At 46.3% G+C, this 15115-nt stretch overlaps 1 protein-coding gene across 6 annotated transcripts in view; it reads left to right on the forward strand.

The window, feature by feature from the left end:
* Positions 1-15115, forward strand: part of LOC106571171 (rho-associated protein kinase 2) — a 77676-nt gene that overhangs the window by 30991 nt on the left and 31570 nt on the right. For all 6 annotated transcript variants that reach the window (XR_001320866.3, XM_045695595.2, XM_014143923.3 and 3 more), the window contains exons 8-10: positions 6702-6793; positions 12341-12500; positions 13409-13502. Coding sequence is in view for 5 of the 6 variants with exons in the window: in XM_045695595.2 (XP_045551551.2) it covers positions 6702-6793; positions 12341-12500; positions 13409-13502 (346 nt within the window). In the remaining variant the exon portion in view is untranslated. The remainder of the gene's footprint in view (positions 1-6701; positions 6794-12340; positions 12501-13408; positions 13503-15115) is intronic.

Below are 15115 nucleotides of genomic sequence, written 5' to 3' on the forward strand. Positions count from 1 at the left end.
TACTTAGCATCATAGTAGTAGTTGATGGGAGTAGAGGTTAATGATTATACTTTGCATCGTAGTAGTAGTAGTAGTAGTAGTTGATAGGAGTAGAGGTTAATGATTATACTTAGCATCATAGTAGTAGTTGATGGGAGTAGAGGTTAATGATTATACTTAGCATTGTAGTAGTAGTAGTAGTAGTAGTAGAGATTAATTATTATACTTAGCATCGTAGTAGTAGTAGTTGATGGGAGTAGAGGTTAATGATTATACTTTGCATCGTAGTAGTAGAGGTTAATGATTATACTTTGCATCGTAGTAGTAGAGGTTAATGATTATACTTAGCATCGTAGTAGTTGATGGGAGTAGAGGTTAATGATTATACTTAGCATCGTAGTAGTAGTAGTAGTAGTAGTTGATAGGAGTAGAGGTTAATGATTATACTTAGCATCATAGTAGTAGTTGATGGGAGTAGAGGTTAATGATTATACTTAGCATTGTAGTAGTAGTAGTAGTAGTAGTAGTAGAGATTAATTATTATACTTAGCATCGTAGTAGTAGTAGTTGATGGGAGTAGAGGTTAATGATTATACTTAGCATCGTAGTAGTAGTAGAGGTTAATGATTATACTTAGCATCATAGTAGTTGATGGGGGTAGAGATTAATGATTATACTTAGCATCATTGTAGTAGTTGATGGGAGTAGAGGTTAATGATTATACTTAGCAGCGTAGTGGTAGTTGATGGGAGTAGAGGTTAATGATTATACTTGCATCATTGTAGTAGTTGATGGGAGTAGAGGTTAATGATTATACTTAGCATCGTTGTAGTTGATGGGAGTAGAGGTTAATGATTATACTTAGCATTGTAGTAGTAGAGGTTAATTATTATACTTAGCATCGTAGTAGTAGTAGAGGTTCATTATTATACTTAGCATCGTAGTAGTAGTTGATGGGAGTAGAGGTTAATGATTATACTTAGCATCATAGTAGTTGATGGGGGTAGAGATTAATGATTATACTTAGCATCATTGTAGTAGTTGATGGGAGTAGAGGTTAATGATTATACTTAGCAGCGTAGTGGTAGTTGATGGGAGTAGAGGTTAATGATTATACTTAGCATCGTTGTAGTTGATGGGAATAGAGGTTAATGATTATACTTAGCATCGTAGTAGTAGTTGATGGGAGTAGAGGTTAATGATTATACTTAGCATCGTAGTAGTTGATAGGAGTAGAGGTTAATGATTATACTTAGCAGCGTAGTAGTAGTTGATAGGAGTAGAGGTTAATGATTATACTTAGCATCGTAGTAGTAGTTGATAGAAGTTGAGGTTAATGATTATACTTAGCATCATACTAGTAGTTGATAGGAGTTGAGGTTAATGATTATACTTAGCATCGTAGTAGTAGTTGATGGGAATAGAGGTTAATGATTATACTTAGCATCGTACTAGTAGTTGATAGGAGTTGAGGTTAATGAGAGGCTGGGACATTAGAGGTATAGTAGACATGAAACACTAGCCCTTTCTGCTGCCGCACAATGCCTGTCTTCTACTCCCCTTCCCCTCTGTTTATTTTCTCTCTCACTCACTCTGCAGTCTCTCTCTCACACCACACTCACATACACACAGAGATACACACACACACACACACACACACACACACACACACACACACACGCCCTACACAAACTAAGGTTATTATAGTAAACTAAAACTGAAACTAAAATATAAACTACTTAGTTTCAGTATAGTTTTATTTCAGTTTACTATCTTCTTTGACTGCAAAACCACGTAAAATAAAAACCATCATTAATTTTGAGTTTTTTTTCTTCTAAAAATCAATTGGAATTTGATTTTTATTTTTTTCAAATGGGTTTTTAAGCTTCTGACTGAGTAAATGCTGCCAGTAGATGGCGATGTTTCAAATAGGCCTAGCATGTGCATCAGTATCACTAACTATCAGTAATAACAGGGTGAGCACGGACTGGACTGGGCCAAGGTAGAACAGCTTGTAAAGTTGCTGTAGCCGTTCGCAATCCACACTGAGCAGCTTCAAACTGACAGTCACTGTCTGCCGTGAAGGTGGGCATGTTTACAGTCACCTCTCCAGTTCTGGCAGGCAAGGATGGCTGTTTATCCAAAGCTGTGCCCTGTGGCACTGGGTCTGGTTTCTGCCCCTGCATCCCAAGCGTTCGTGGAGAGAATATTCAGCCTGTCGTCAGGCTTGAGAAACCGAACGACTACCTCCTCTGGAACGCAGTGTCTTCTTGAAGATAAACCAGACAATCTTGTTTGGTTGAACACACACACACACACCACACACACACACACACACACACGCTGGCTGTGAACAGATAGATTTCTGAAGAAGTGTTGTATTATGTTTTTACTGTTGATGTTTTTATTAACCCAATTTGAAGAAGGTAGTCAGTGATGCATGTTTAATATTACATAAACACAACATGTCACATGTGCTATGACTTCATTTGTTGTTTTTCTCTCTCTCTCTCTCTCTCTCTCTCTCTCTCTCTCTCTCTCTCTCTCTCTCTCTCTCTCTGTCAGATAAAGGTACTTGGTTCTTACATCTACTACTAAAGAACATAAAAAGCATTGGATTCATATAAACATGGTTAAGAGTTTCCTTGCACCTTATTTCTTCCACCAGTTCTTCCACCAGCGCTTGTCCTTTAAATCCAAGTCGTATTAGGATTGTTTGACATTTGGGTACTTTGCCCCTACTGTACTGTACCATTTTCATCCATTATGTGTAAGTACAATAGCTTTGTGCTCATTAAATTGTTGCTGATGGTTGTACTAAATTATCCTCTAATTACACAAGTTGCAAGCTAGCTAGGACGTGTAGCTTCTTGACTTCGTAAATGTTAGTTAAATAACCAGTGTTGTATAGTTGAGGCCATATGCAACCAAAAGGAAGCATTTCCTCAACAGCTGATCGCTAATGGCAATGCTGAACGCCCGATGGCTATAGTGTAGCAGGGCCGTTACACACTGTAGTTCACTGACTCACTCACTCCATCAGTCAGTAAGGACCAGTCCCACCAACTCTCTCTACTCACCAGCTCAGTCAGTCAGTAAGGACCAGTCTCCACCAACTCTCTCTACTCACCAGCTCAGTCAGTCAGGTAAAGACCAGTCCCACCAACTCTCTCTACTACCAGCTCAGTCAGTCAGTAAAGACCAGTCCCACCAACTCTCTCTACTCACCAGCTCAGTCAGTCAGTAAGGACCAGTCTCACCAACTCTCTCTACTCACCAGCTCAGTCAGTCAGTCAGTAAAGACCAGTCCCACCAACTCTCTCTACTCACCAGCTCAGTCAGTCAGTCAGTAAAGACCAGTCCCGTCAACTCTCTCTACTCACCAGCTCAGTCAGTCAGTAAGGACCAGTCTCACCAACTCTCTCTACTCACCAGCTCAGTCAGTCAGTCAGTAAAGACCAGTCCCACCAACTCTCTCTACTCACCAGCTCAGTCAGTCAGTCAGTAAAGACCAGTCCCGTCAACTCTCTCTACTCACCAGCTCAGTCAGTCAGTCAGTAAAGACCAGTCCCGTCAACTCTCTCTACTCACCAGCTCAGTCAGTCAGTCAGTAAAGACCAGTCCCGTCAACTCTCTCTACTCACCAGCTCAGTCAGTCAGTAAAGACCAGTCCCACCAACTCTCTCTACTCACCAGCTCAGTCAGTCAGTAAAGACCAGTCCCACCAACTCTCTCTACTCACCAGCTCAGTCAGTCAGTAAAGACCAGTCCCATCAACTCTCTCTACTCACCAGCTCAGTCAGTCAGTAAAGACCAGTCCCATCAACTCTCTCTACTCACCAGCTCAGTCAGTCAGTAAGGACCAGTCCCACCAACTCTCTCTACTCACCAGCTCAGTCAGTCAGTAAGGACCAGTCCCACCAACTCTCTCTACTCACCAGCTCAGTCAGTCAGTAAAGACCAGTCCCACCAACTCTCTCTACTCACCAGCTCAGTCAGTCAGTCAGTAAAGACCAGTCCCACCAACTCTCTCTACTCACCAGCTCAGTCAGTCAGTCAGTAAAGACCAGTCCCACCAACTCTCTCTACTCACCAGCTCAGTCAGTCAGTAAAGACCAGTCCCACCAACTCTCTCTACTCACCAGCTCAGTCAGTCAGTCAGTAAAGACCAGTCCCACCAACTCTCTCTACTCACCAGCTCAGTCAGTCAGTAAGGACCAGTCCCACCAACTCTCTCTACTCACCAGCTCAGTCAGTCAGTAAAGACCAGTCCCACCAACTCTCTCTACTCACCAGCTCAGTCAGTCAGTCAGTCAGTAAAGACCAGTCCCACCAACTCTCTCTACTCACCAGCTCAGTCAGTCAGTAAAGGACCAGTCCTCACCAACTCTCTCTACTCACCAGCTCAGTCAGTCAGTAAAGGACCAGTCCTCACCAACTCTCTCTACTCACCAGCTCAGTCAGTCAGTAAGGACCAGTCCTCACCAACTCTCTCTACTCACCAGCTCAGTCAGTCAGTCAGTAAAGACCAGTCCCACCAACTCTCTCTACTCACCAGCTCAGTCAGTCAGTCAGTCAGTAAAGACCAGTCCCATCAACTCTCTCTACTCACCAGCTCAGTCAGTCAGTAAGGACCAGTCCCACCAACTCTCTCTACTCACCAGCTCAGTCAGTCAGTAAAGACCAGTCCCACCAACTCTCTCTACTCACCAGCTCAGTCAGTCAGTAAAGACCAGTCCCATCAACCTCTCTACTCACCAGCTCAGTCAGTCAGTAAAGACCAGTCCCACTCAACTCTCTCTACTCACCAGCTCAGTCAGTCAGTAAAGACCAGTCCCACCAACTCTCTCTACTCACCAGCTCAGTCAGTCAGTGACCAGTCCCACACCCCACGCCCAGCCAGTCGCGTGCCAGCCCCAACTCTCTCTACTCACCAGCTCAGTCAGTCAGTAAGCAGACCAGTCTCCACCAACTCTCTCTACTCACCAGCCGTCAGTCAGTCAGTCAGTAGCAGAGACCAGTCCCACCAACTCTCTCTACTCACCAGCTCGTCAGTCAGTGCCAGCCCCCCCCCCTCGCAGTCAGTCAGTAAAGACCAGCCTCCCACTCACCACTCTCTCTACTCACCATCTCAGTCAGTCAGTCAGTCAGTAAAGACCAGTCCCATCAACTCTCTCTACTCACCAGCTCAGTCAGTCAGTCAGTAAAGACCAGTCCCACCAACTCTCTCTACTCACCAGCTCAGTCAGTCAGTCAGTCAGTAAGGACCAGTCCCACCAACTCTCTCTACTCACCAGCTCAGTCAGTCAGTAAGGACCAGTCTCACCAACTCTCTCTACTCACCATCTCAGTCAGTCAGTCAGTAAAGACCAGTCCCACCAACTCTCTCTACTCACCAGCTCAGTCAGTCAGTAAAGACCAGTCCCACCAACTCTCACTACTCACCAGCTCAGTCAGTCAGTAAGGACCAGTCCCACCAACTCTCTCTACTCACCAGCTCAGTCAGTCAGTAAGGACCAGTCTCACCAACTCTCTCTACTCACCAGCTCAGTCAGTCAGTAAAGACCAGTCCCACCAACTCTCTCTACTCACCAGCTCAGTCAGTCAGTAAAGACCAGTCCCATCAACTCTCTCTACTCACCAGCTCAGTCAGTCAGTAAGGACCAGTCTCACCAACTCTCTCTACTCACCAGCTCAGTCAGTCAGTAAAGACCAGTCCCATCAACTCTCTCTACTCACCAGCTCAGTCAGTCAGTCAGTAAAGACCAGTCCCACCAACTCTCTCTACTCACCAGCTCAGTCAGTCAGTAAAGACCAGTCCCACCAACTCTCTCTACTCACCAGCTCAGTCAGTCAGTAAAGACCAGTCCCACCAACTCTCTCTACTCACCAGCTCAGTCAGTCAACTCTCTCTCTCTCTTAATCCTGTCTCTCTCCATCTCTCTTTTTTTTCCCACATTTCTATTTTTCTCTCTATTTGGCATTCGGCCCTCTTGTTGTTTTGATATTCTCTCCCTCTTCTCTCCATATTTCTCTTTCTGTATTACCCTATATCTCTTTCTTGCTCACTCTCTCTCCTCAGTATTCTGAGCTTCGGGACATGCTCTGTGTGTCTGCCATGGTCTTTCCCATCATATTTTCTAGTGGGGCACGCCCCTTCCTTGCTCTGTTCCTTTTGGCTGAGTCTGGAATGTCCCACACGTGGCAGCCCAAACTGCCGCACCCCTCCGGCCCTGCACCCTGTGGCAGAGGAGGGAGGGAGGCCAGAGGGGAAGAGGAAGGAGGGAGGGAGGCCAGAGGGGAAGAGGAGGGAGGGAGGGAGGGAGGGAGGCCAGAGGGGAAGAGGAGGGAGGGAGGGAGGCCAGAGGGGAAGAGGAGGGAGGGAATTGCAGCAGTAGATATAGCAGTGGTATGTCAGTAGTGTTGTTGACTAGTCTGGTCCCTACTTTGCTCCTGTGTAACTTCCTGGATCTACATTCTCTCCGTATCACTACTCTTACTGGCTGCGCTAAGACTCTTGTTCTACTGGCCGTTACTGACCGCTGCAGTGGTCGTGAGGCATTCCAGCCTGGCCAATCAGTGGACTGTGGTCAGTGCCTAGTGGGCTACTGGTCACTCCAGCTGTGTGGAGGAAAGTGGCGCTTTGCTTTGTGTTGCGGTCAATTTGCACGTTTGAGTGAGTGACCGCTCTCTGACCGCTACGTCCCATTGGCTATGTACAGGGAGGTGCGTCTGGGGAGGAACGGCGTGGAGGAGATCAAGAGACACCCCTTCTTCACGAACGACCAGTGGACCTTCAACACCATCCGAGAGAGTAAGTGTGTGTTTGTTCAGTCGAACCGTGTGTATTTGTGCGTGTATGTCTTCAGTCATACTGCGTGTGTGTGTGGTTATTTGTGTGTGTGCCTGTCTGCCCCTGTCTCTCTGTCACCCAACTTATTGTCATGACTTGACACTACAGTTCATTCCCATCAGTTCATTCTCTATCAGCAGAACAGTCACGTGTCTGTCATCAGCACTGCAGCACAACCCTGCACGGCCAGAGGTCGTGTGTTCACTATCACTCGTCTCAGAGTAGGAATGTTGATCTAGGATCAGCTCTTTCCTGCTGTCCATGGGATCTTGTTCATTGTCATCTAAAAGTCAAAACAGATCCTGGATCAGCACTCCTACTCTTGACGTATACTGAACTGTTACTAATCGTTCATTACAGCATACTACACTGTACAATGCTGCACAGAGGTTCATGCTTGGTCAGGATTATGTACTTCATGTCCTCAACCCTTCCATCCTCACTGATTTTGATATCATGTGACAAATCTATTGAAAGTACTACGGTGGGATCACACACACACACACACACACACACACACACACACACACACACACACACACAGAGAGAAACGTTGGAACGGCTGCTTGCAGTTATCCAGTGCCGCCAGATCAAACAAGTCACTAAGTAAGGAAGGAAGGAAGGATGGATGGGAATAAGGATGGATGGGAATAAGGATGGAAGGGAATATGGAAGGGAATATGGAAGGGAATAAGGAAGGAGGCATATTAGTACATATCATGGCTTCTGTCTCTGTTTTGTAATTGTATTCAGTTGTGCCTGTTTCATCTGGCTCTGATTTAAACAGAGACATAACTCCTGATCATAGCCCAGGCAGTCTGTAACACGAAACCAGAACGAGACACTACTGCACTACTGAACCCGCTGTGTGTGTCTCTCATCCATACCCAACCAAAGGGGGGGTGTGTGTGTGTGTGTGTGTGTGTGTGTGTGTGTGTGTGTGTGTGTGTGTGTGTGTGTGTGTCTCATCCATACCCAACCAAAGGGGTGTGTGTGTGTGTGTGTGTCTCATCCATACCCAACCAAAGGGGGGTGTGTGTGTGTGTGTCTCTCATCCATACCCAACCAAAGGGGTGTGTGTGTCATCCTTACCCAACCAAAGGGGGGTGTGTGTGTGTCATCCTTACCCAACCAAAGGGGTGTGTGTGTGGGAAACCCACTGTTTGCCTCTAATCCTAAGATCTCCATTCAACCCATTGGTGCTTCGTCCACAGCACATGACACACTGATCAGTGTTCTTCTGTTGGGCTCCCCCATGCTATAGTATCAAACTTTATTAGTCACATGCCCGAATACAAAACAAAAACAAAACGGATAAGAATAAGAGAGAAAAGTAGTAACAAGTAATTAACCTGTTGAGGACAGACGTTCCGCTAGCGGAACCCCTAGCCAACAGCCAATGGCATCGCACGGCGTGAAATACAAAATCAACTAAAATACCACAATTCAATTTTCTCAAACAATCAACTATTTTACACCATTTGAAAGATAAGACTCTCGTTAATCTAACCACATTGTCCAATTTCAAAAAGGCTTTACAGTGAAAGCAAAACATTAGATTATGTTAGGAGAGTACATAGACACAAATAATCACACAGCCATTTTCCAAGCAAGCATATATGTCACATAAACCCAAACCACAGCTAAATGCAGCACTAACCTTTGATCTTCATCAGATGACACTCCTAGGACATTATGTTATACAATACATGCATGTTTTGTTCAATCAAATTCATATTTATATTTAAAAAAAAAAGCTTTTTACATTAGCATGTGATGTTCAGAACTAGCATACCCACCGAAAACTTCCGGTGAATTTACTAAATTACTCATGATAAACGTTGACAAAATACATAACAATTATTTTAAGAATTATAGATACAGAACTTCTTTATGCAATTGCTATGTCCGATTTTAAAATAGCTTTTCGGCGAAAGCACGTTTTGCAATATTCTGAGTACATAGCTCGGCCATCACGGCTAGCTATTTTCACATCCGCCAACTTCGGGGTCACCTAAACTCAGAATTACTATTAGAAAAATGAGATTACCTATGCTGTTCTTCGTCAGAATGCACTCCCAGGACTTCTACTTCAACAACAAATGTTGTTTTGGTTCCAAATAATCCATAGTTATATCCAAATACCTCAGTTTTGTTTGTGCGTTCAGGTCACTATCCGAAGGGTGACACGCGAGCGCATTTCGTGACAGAAAAATTCAAAATATTCCATTACAGTACTTAGAAGCATGTCAAACGCTGTTTAAAATCAATTTTTATGCTATTTTTCTCGTAAAATAGCGATAATATTCCAACCGGGCAACGTTGTATTCATTCAAAGGCTGAAATAAAAAAATGGAGAAGTCTCGTGAACGCGCATCTCCAGTCTCACTGTCCCCAGGCTGACCACTCACAAACAGAGCTGCTGTACTTTGCCCAGAGACAGCAGACACCCCATTCCACTTTCTGGCGGCTTTAGAGAGCAAATGGAAGCCTTAGAAAGTGTCACGTTACAGCACAGATGCGGTAATGTTGATAGAGATGCAACAGAAGGACAACAAATTGTCAGACAGGGCACTTCCTGTATGGAATCTTCTCAGGTTTTGGCCTGCCATATGAGTTCTGTTATACTCACAGACACCATTCAAACAGTTTTAGAAACTTTAGAGTGTTTTCTATCCAAATCTACTAATTATATGCATATTCTAGTTTCTGGGCAGGAGTAGTAACCAGATTAAATCGGGTACGTTTTTTATCCGGCCGTGAAAATACTGCCCCCTATCCCAAAGAAGTTAAAGAGCAGCAGTAAAATAACAATGGAGAGACTATATACAGGGGGTACCGATACGGAGTCAATGTGCAGGGGCACCGGTTAGTTGAGGTAGTATGTACATGTAGGTAGAGTCATTAAATTGACTATGCATAGATGACAACAGAGAGTAGCAGTGGTGTGGAGAGGGGGGGGGGCAAAGCAAATAGTCTGGGTAGCCATTTGACTAGATGTTCAGTAGTCTTATGGCTTGGGGGTAGAAGTTTAGATGTTTAGATGCCTCTTGGACCTAGACTTGGCGCTCCGGTACCGCTTGCCGTGCGGTAGCAGAGGACCTTCCCTTGACACTCCCTGATATAGAGGTCCTGGATGGCAGGAAGCTTGGCCCTAGTGACGTACTGGGCCGTTTGCACTACCCTCTGTAGTGCCTTGCGGTCGGAAGCCGAGCAGTTGCCATACCAAGCAGTGATGCAAACAGTCAGGATGCTCTCGATGGTGCAGCTGTATAATCTTTTGAGGATCTGAGGACCCATGCCAAATCTTTTCAGTCTCCTGAGGGGGAATAGGCTTTGTCATGGCCTCTTCACGACTGTCTTGGTGTGCTTGGACCATGTTAGTTTGTTGGTGATGTGGACGCCAAGGAACTTGAAGCTCTCAACCTGCTCCACTGCAGCCCCATCGATGAGAATGGGGGCGTACTCGGTCCTACTTTTCCTATAGTCCACAATCATCTTCTTTGTCTTGATCACATTGAGGGAGAGGTTGTTGTCCTGGCACCACACGGCCAGGTCTCTGACCTCCTCCCTATAGGTTGTCTTGTCGGTGATCAGGCCTAACACTGTTGTGTCATCGGCAAACTTAATGATGGTGTTGGAGTCGTGCCTGGCCGTGCAGTCATGAGTGAACGGGGAGTACAGGAGGGGACTGAGCACACAGTGTTCTTCTATTGGGTTCCCCCACGCTATAGTATCAGTGTTGTTCTATTGGGTTCCCCCACGCTATAGTATCTGTGTTGTTCTATTGGGTTCCCCCACGCTATAGTATCTGTGTTGTTCTATTGGGTTCCCCCACGCTATAGTATCTGTGTTGTTCTATTGGGTTCCCCCACGCTATAGTATCAGTGTTGTTCTATTGGGTTCCCCCACGCTATAGTATCAGTGTTGTTCTATTGGGTTCCCCCACGCTATAGTATCAGTGTTGTTCTATTGGGTTCCCCCACGCTATAGTCAGCCCATTGTCTCCTGTTACCATAGGTGTGCAGTTACACACTCCCCATCATGGATTTAAAAGCGCAGGATTTGTGTAAGCATTGGCTGGGGAAAGTTTCCACCATTTGCCAAATCAATGGGAGAAAGTTTGCAGGTGGATAAGGGTGGAGAATGGGAAGGCAGCCTCACTCTCTAGTTTGCTCATTAGCTAGCATGCTGAAGCCCCATTTCTGACTGTTGCCTGAAATAAAGCTGTAAAACTCTCGGATGTGGGAGACTGGGTCAGCCTCTCAAATGGCACTCTATTCCCTACATAGTGCACTACTTTTGACCAGAGCACTATGGGATTCCTTATTGGCCCTGGTCAAAGGTAGTGCCCTATATAGGAATGGAGTGACATTTGGGACACAGCCTGGGTGCTAGTAAGCACCCTGTCCTATGATGGAGCAAGGGAGGGGGCAGAGGTAGCCCCCTATGGGCTTGCAGGAGTAATGAGAGGGGCGCCCCAGAACCACTGCACCAGCCCCAGATCAGATTTGAGGGCGGTCGCTCCCTCCTCTCTCCACTCTCACTGTGGCCACAGCTGCCTGTCATTAGCCTACCCACTATCAGGGAGCATGCTGGGAAAGCCGCGCCGCAATTGGCCTCCCGGGAGCCGGGACCGTGTCTGTCTCTCTCCAGTCTCACCGCACAGCTCTTGCCTTTCGCTTTTTCTTTTTCTTTCATTCCCTCTTTTATTGCTCGCTTTCTAATTTTTCTCTCTCTCCCACTTGTCCACCATCTATTGATCTCTCCCTACTGAGGGTTCTGTCTTGACTTGGTTCTCTTTGCCTGGAGCCAGAATGGATCCCGTTGAAGAAATAAGATCCAACATGGCCACTTAGTTTCCTAGCCAGTAGTGACATCTTTATAGGTTGTCGAGCAACTGGGCTCGCCTCAGCTTTCGCCTCCTGGCCCCTTAACACATTTCTGTCCGCCTACTGTACAGATGGAGGCCTTTAATAGAGCAGAAGGGGAGTTAGTTCTCTCTCCTAGAGTGTGTTTAGGTGTGTGAAAGGCAACAGTGTGTGTTGGGGCACAAAGAGGGCACTGTAGGGGGAGAGAGGAGTGGTGGGTTTGGCGTCCGCCCCACGCCAGCTCGCTCCTACCGCGTGTGCCCAGGGTGGCTCGGTGTACTACACACACACACGTAGACTACACACACCTAGAACATCACCGTATAGTGTAAAATGTATCTCTTATTGAGAATCGGAGGAGCCGACGGTTATCTCTGTGTTGGCGTCTCTTGATTGAGACCAATGTTAGCACTGAGTTAATTGATTTTAGACATATTTTAACCATCTGTCTCCTTCCTCTGCCCAAACCCACACTATTTCCACCCCTTCCTGTTCTCTCGCTCGCTCTCACACTCTTTGCTTCTTTCTGACTGCATCTCTCTCTCACTTTGCCTCTCTCCTCCCTCTCTGTCCCCTCTCTGCTTCTCCCACTCCTGCTCTGCATCCCTCTCTCACTCTCTGCCCGTCCCTCGTTCAGCCGTGGCCCCAGTAGTGCCGGAGTTGAGCAGTGACATAGACACCAGTAACTTTGACGAGATCGAGGATGAAAAGGGCGACGTGGAGGCCTTTCCCACACCAAAGGCCTTTGTGGGCAACCAGCTGCCATTTGTGGGTTTCACCTACTTCAAAGAAGACCAGTAAGGCTAATTGTTTTCTACCTATACTAAGAGTGAAGTTTGGCATCTATACAGTGTCTGTATTCAGTTATTATTGTTATATTTAGCTTCAGCACGCTAGCCAATTATCCAGGAATCGGGTTTGGTTTACTACATTTAAATTGGAACGAATTGATGTACTGTATGTTTTAAGGGAGTTTTTGTATTTAACGGTCTGTCTTTATTCACAGGGTATTTGTTTTTTTTTAAGGTTCTCTGTGCTCTGCAGGAAATGTGCTTAGTCAGCTCTGCCTGTAACTAGAGAGGGATGGAGGGAGGGAGGGAGAGGGATGGAGGGAGGGAGAGGGATGGATGGAGGGAGGGAGGGTGAGTGAGGGATGGAGGGACGGAGGGTGAGTAAGGGATGGAGGGAGGGTGAGTGAGGGATGGAGGGAGGGTGAGGAATGGAGGGAGGGTGAGGGATGGAGGGAGGGTGAGTGAGGGATGGATGGAGGGAGGGTGAGTGAGGGATGGAGGGAGGGTGAGGAATGGAGGGAGGGTGAGGGATGGAGGGAGGGTGAGTGAGGGATGGATGGAGGGAGGGTGAGTGAGGGATGGAGGGAGGGTGAGGGATGGAGGGAGAGATTGTTTCATACGTGTAGAACTGTAAAACCGTTTTAAGCCAGTCATACACTGTGCGTCTGTTCCTGCTTTACACTGCCTCCTTGTTCCAACAGCCCTTGTAGAAAATCCACTAGGCTCATGATAAAGGTCTGATCTTATGATCACGATCAGTGAATGGGGATTGTAGCGCTGGAGTAGGAAGTGGGTGGGTTCTGGGTTGGGCAGGATGTGTTATGGGGCGGGACACTGGCATGGAGGTTGGCATGGTTGGTAGGGCACCTCAGGTAAAGCCAGTTTAAAGACCCATGTCCTCTCTCCTCTACCAGATTGCTAAGCGGTGTGAATAAAGTGATCTCTGTGGAGGAATCTGAGGACTGTGTGGATAGCTGTGAGGAAAAACAGGACGGCATCAAAGGAGAGGTAGGATGTTGAATTGTTGCATACATACATGTGTTTGGGTTTGTTTGCTTGTTTTTAAAGCACAGCTGGGAGCAGAGGGGAAGATGTGTACTCAGATGGCACAAGACTACATTTGAGCCCAAATTTAAAATTGAAATGTTCGATGCAATGTAGTAGCTCTGAAGACTAATCAGTAAAATAGAACACTCGCATAGACAGACATAACTCTTAGACAGACTGATTGAATAGAACACAGACATACTCAGGGTGTGTTTGGAAATTGAATCTGGAGTGCCAGTGCCCTCTGGGCGTTCTTAAATTCAGAGCGTTTCATTCACGGAGCATTCAGAGCGCACACTGGACACTCTGACTGAGGAGTAGGGTTGATCCCAGCGTTCTGGCCTCACAACAGCAGTCAAACACCCAAACTAATTGGCTAAAGTTGGCTAGCTTGCTAGCTACATCCAGACACAAATGAGAGAACGCCCCACTCTGACCATTTTACTCCCCCTAGCAGAGCTGGTTAGGCTGTTTTCATGTTATCCAGAGCGTTGGTGACTGTAACTGTGCTGCTGGCAACAATTTAATTACGCTTCTTTGCTGACATTTACCGACACCGGCCATATTGAACAGGTGTTGAGTGTTCGTCAATTTGTCAGTTACTCTGCGCTCTGACGCACTCAGACGAGAGTGCTCTGAAATAGCCAGAGCGAATTTACGAACGCACCCTCAATTATCAGACGGACACAATAGAATTCTATCTGACAGACATACAACAACTGACAGAACTGTGTGATTACCAGACAGAACAGTCAGAACTCAGAGCTGTGTGATTACCAGACAGAACAGTCAGAACTCAGAGCTGTGTGATTACCAGACAGAACTGTCAGAACTCAGAGCTGTGTGATTACCAGACAGAACTGTCAGAACTCAGAGCTGTGTGATTACCAGACAGAACTGTCAGAACTCAGAGCTGTGTGATTACCAGACAGAACTGTCAGAACTCAGAGCTGTGTGATTACCAGACACAACAGTCAGAACTCAGAGCTGTGTGATTACCAGACAGAACTGTCAGAACTCAGAGCTGTGTGATTACCAGACACAACAGTCAGAACTCAGAGCTGTGTGATTACCAGACACAACAGTCAGAACTCAGAGCTGTGTGATTACCAGACAGAACTGTCAGAACTCAGAACTGTGTGATTACCAGACACAACAGTCAGAACTCAGAGCTGTGTGATTACCAGACAGAACTGTCAGAACTCAGAGCTGTGTGATTACCAGACAGAACTGTCAGAACTCAGAGCTGTGTGGTTACCAGACACAACAGTCAGAACTCAGAGCTGTGTGGTTACCAGACAGAACTGTCAGAACTCAGAGCTGTGTGGTTACCAGACACAACAGTCAGAACTCAGAGCTGTGTGATTACCAGACAGAACAGTCAGAACTCAGAGCTGTGTGATTACCAGACAGAACAGTCAGAACTCAGAGCTGTGTGATTACCAGACAGAACTGTCAGAACTCAGAGCTGTGTGGTTACCAGACACAACAGTCAGAACTCAGAGCTGTGTGATTACCAGACAGAACTGTCAGAACTCAGAGCTGTGTGGTTACCAGACAGAACTGTCAGAACT

This window comes from Salmo salar, chromosome 15, assembly GCF_965601325.2.
Source record: "Salmo salar chromosome 15, fSalSal1, whole genome shotgun sequence".
Classification (NCBI taxonomy): Eukaryota; Metazoa; Chordata; class Actinopteri; order Salmoniformes; family Salmonidae; genus Salmo; species Salmo salar.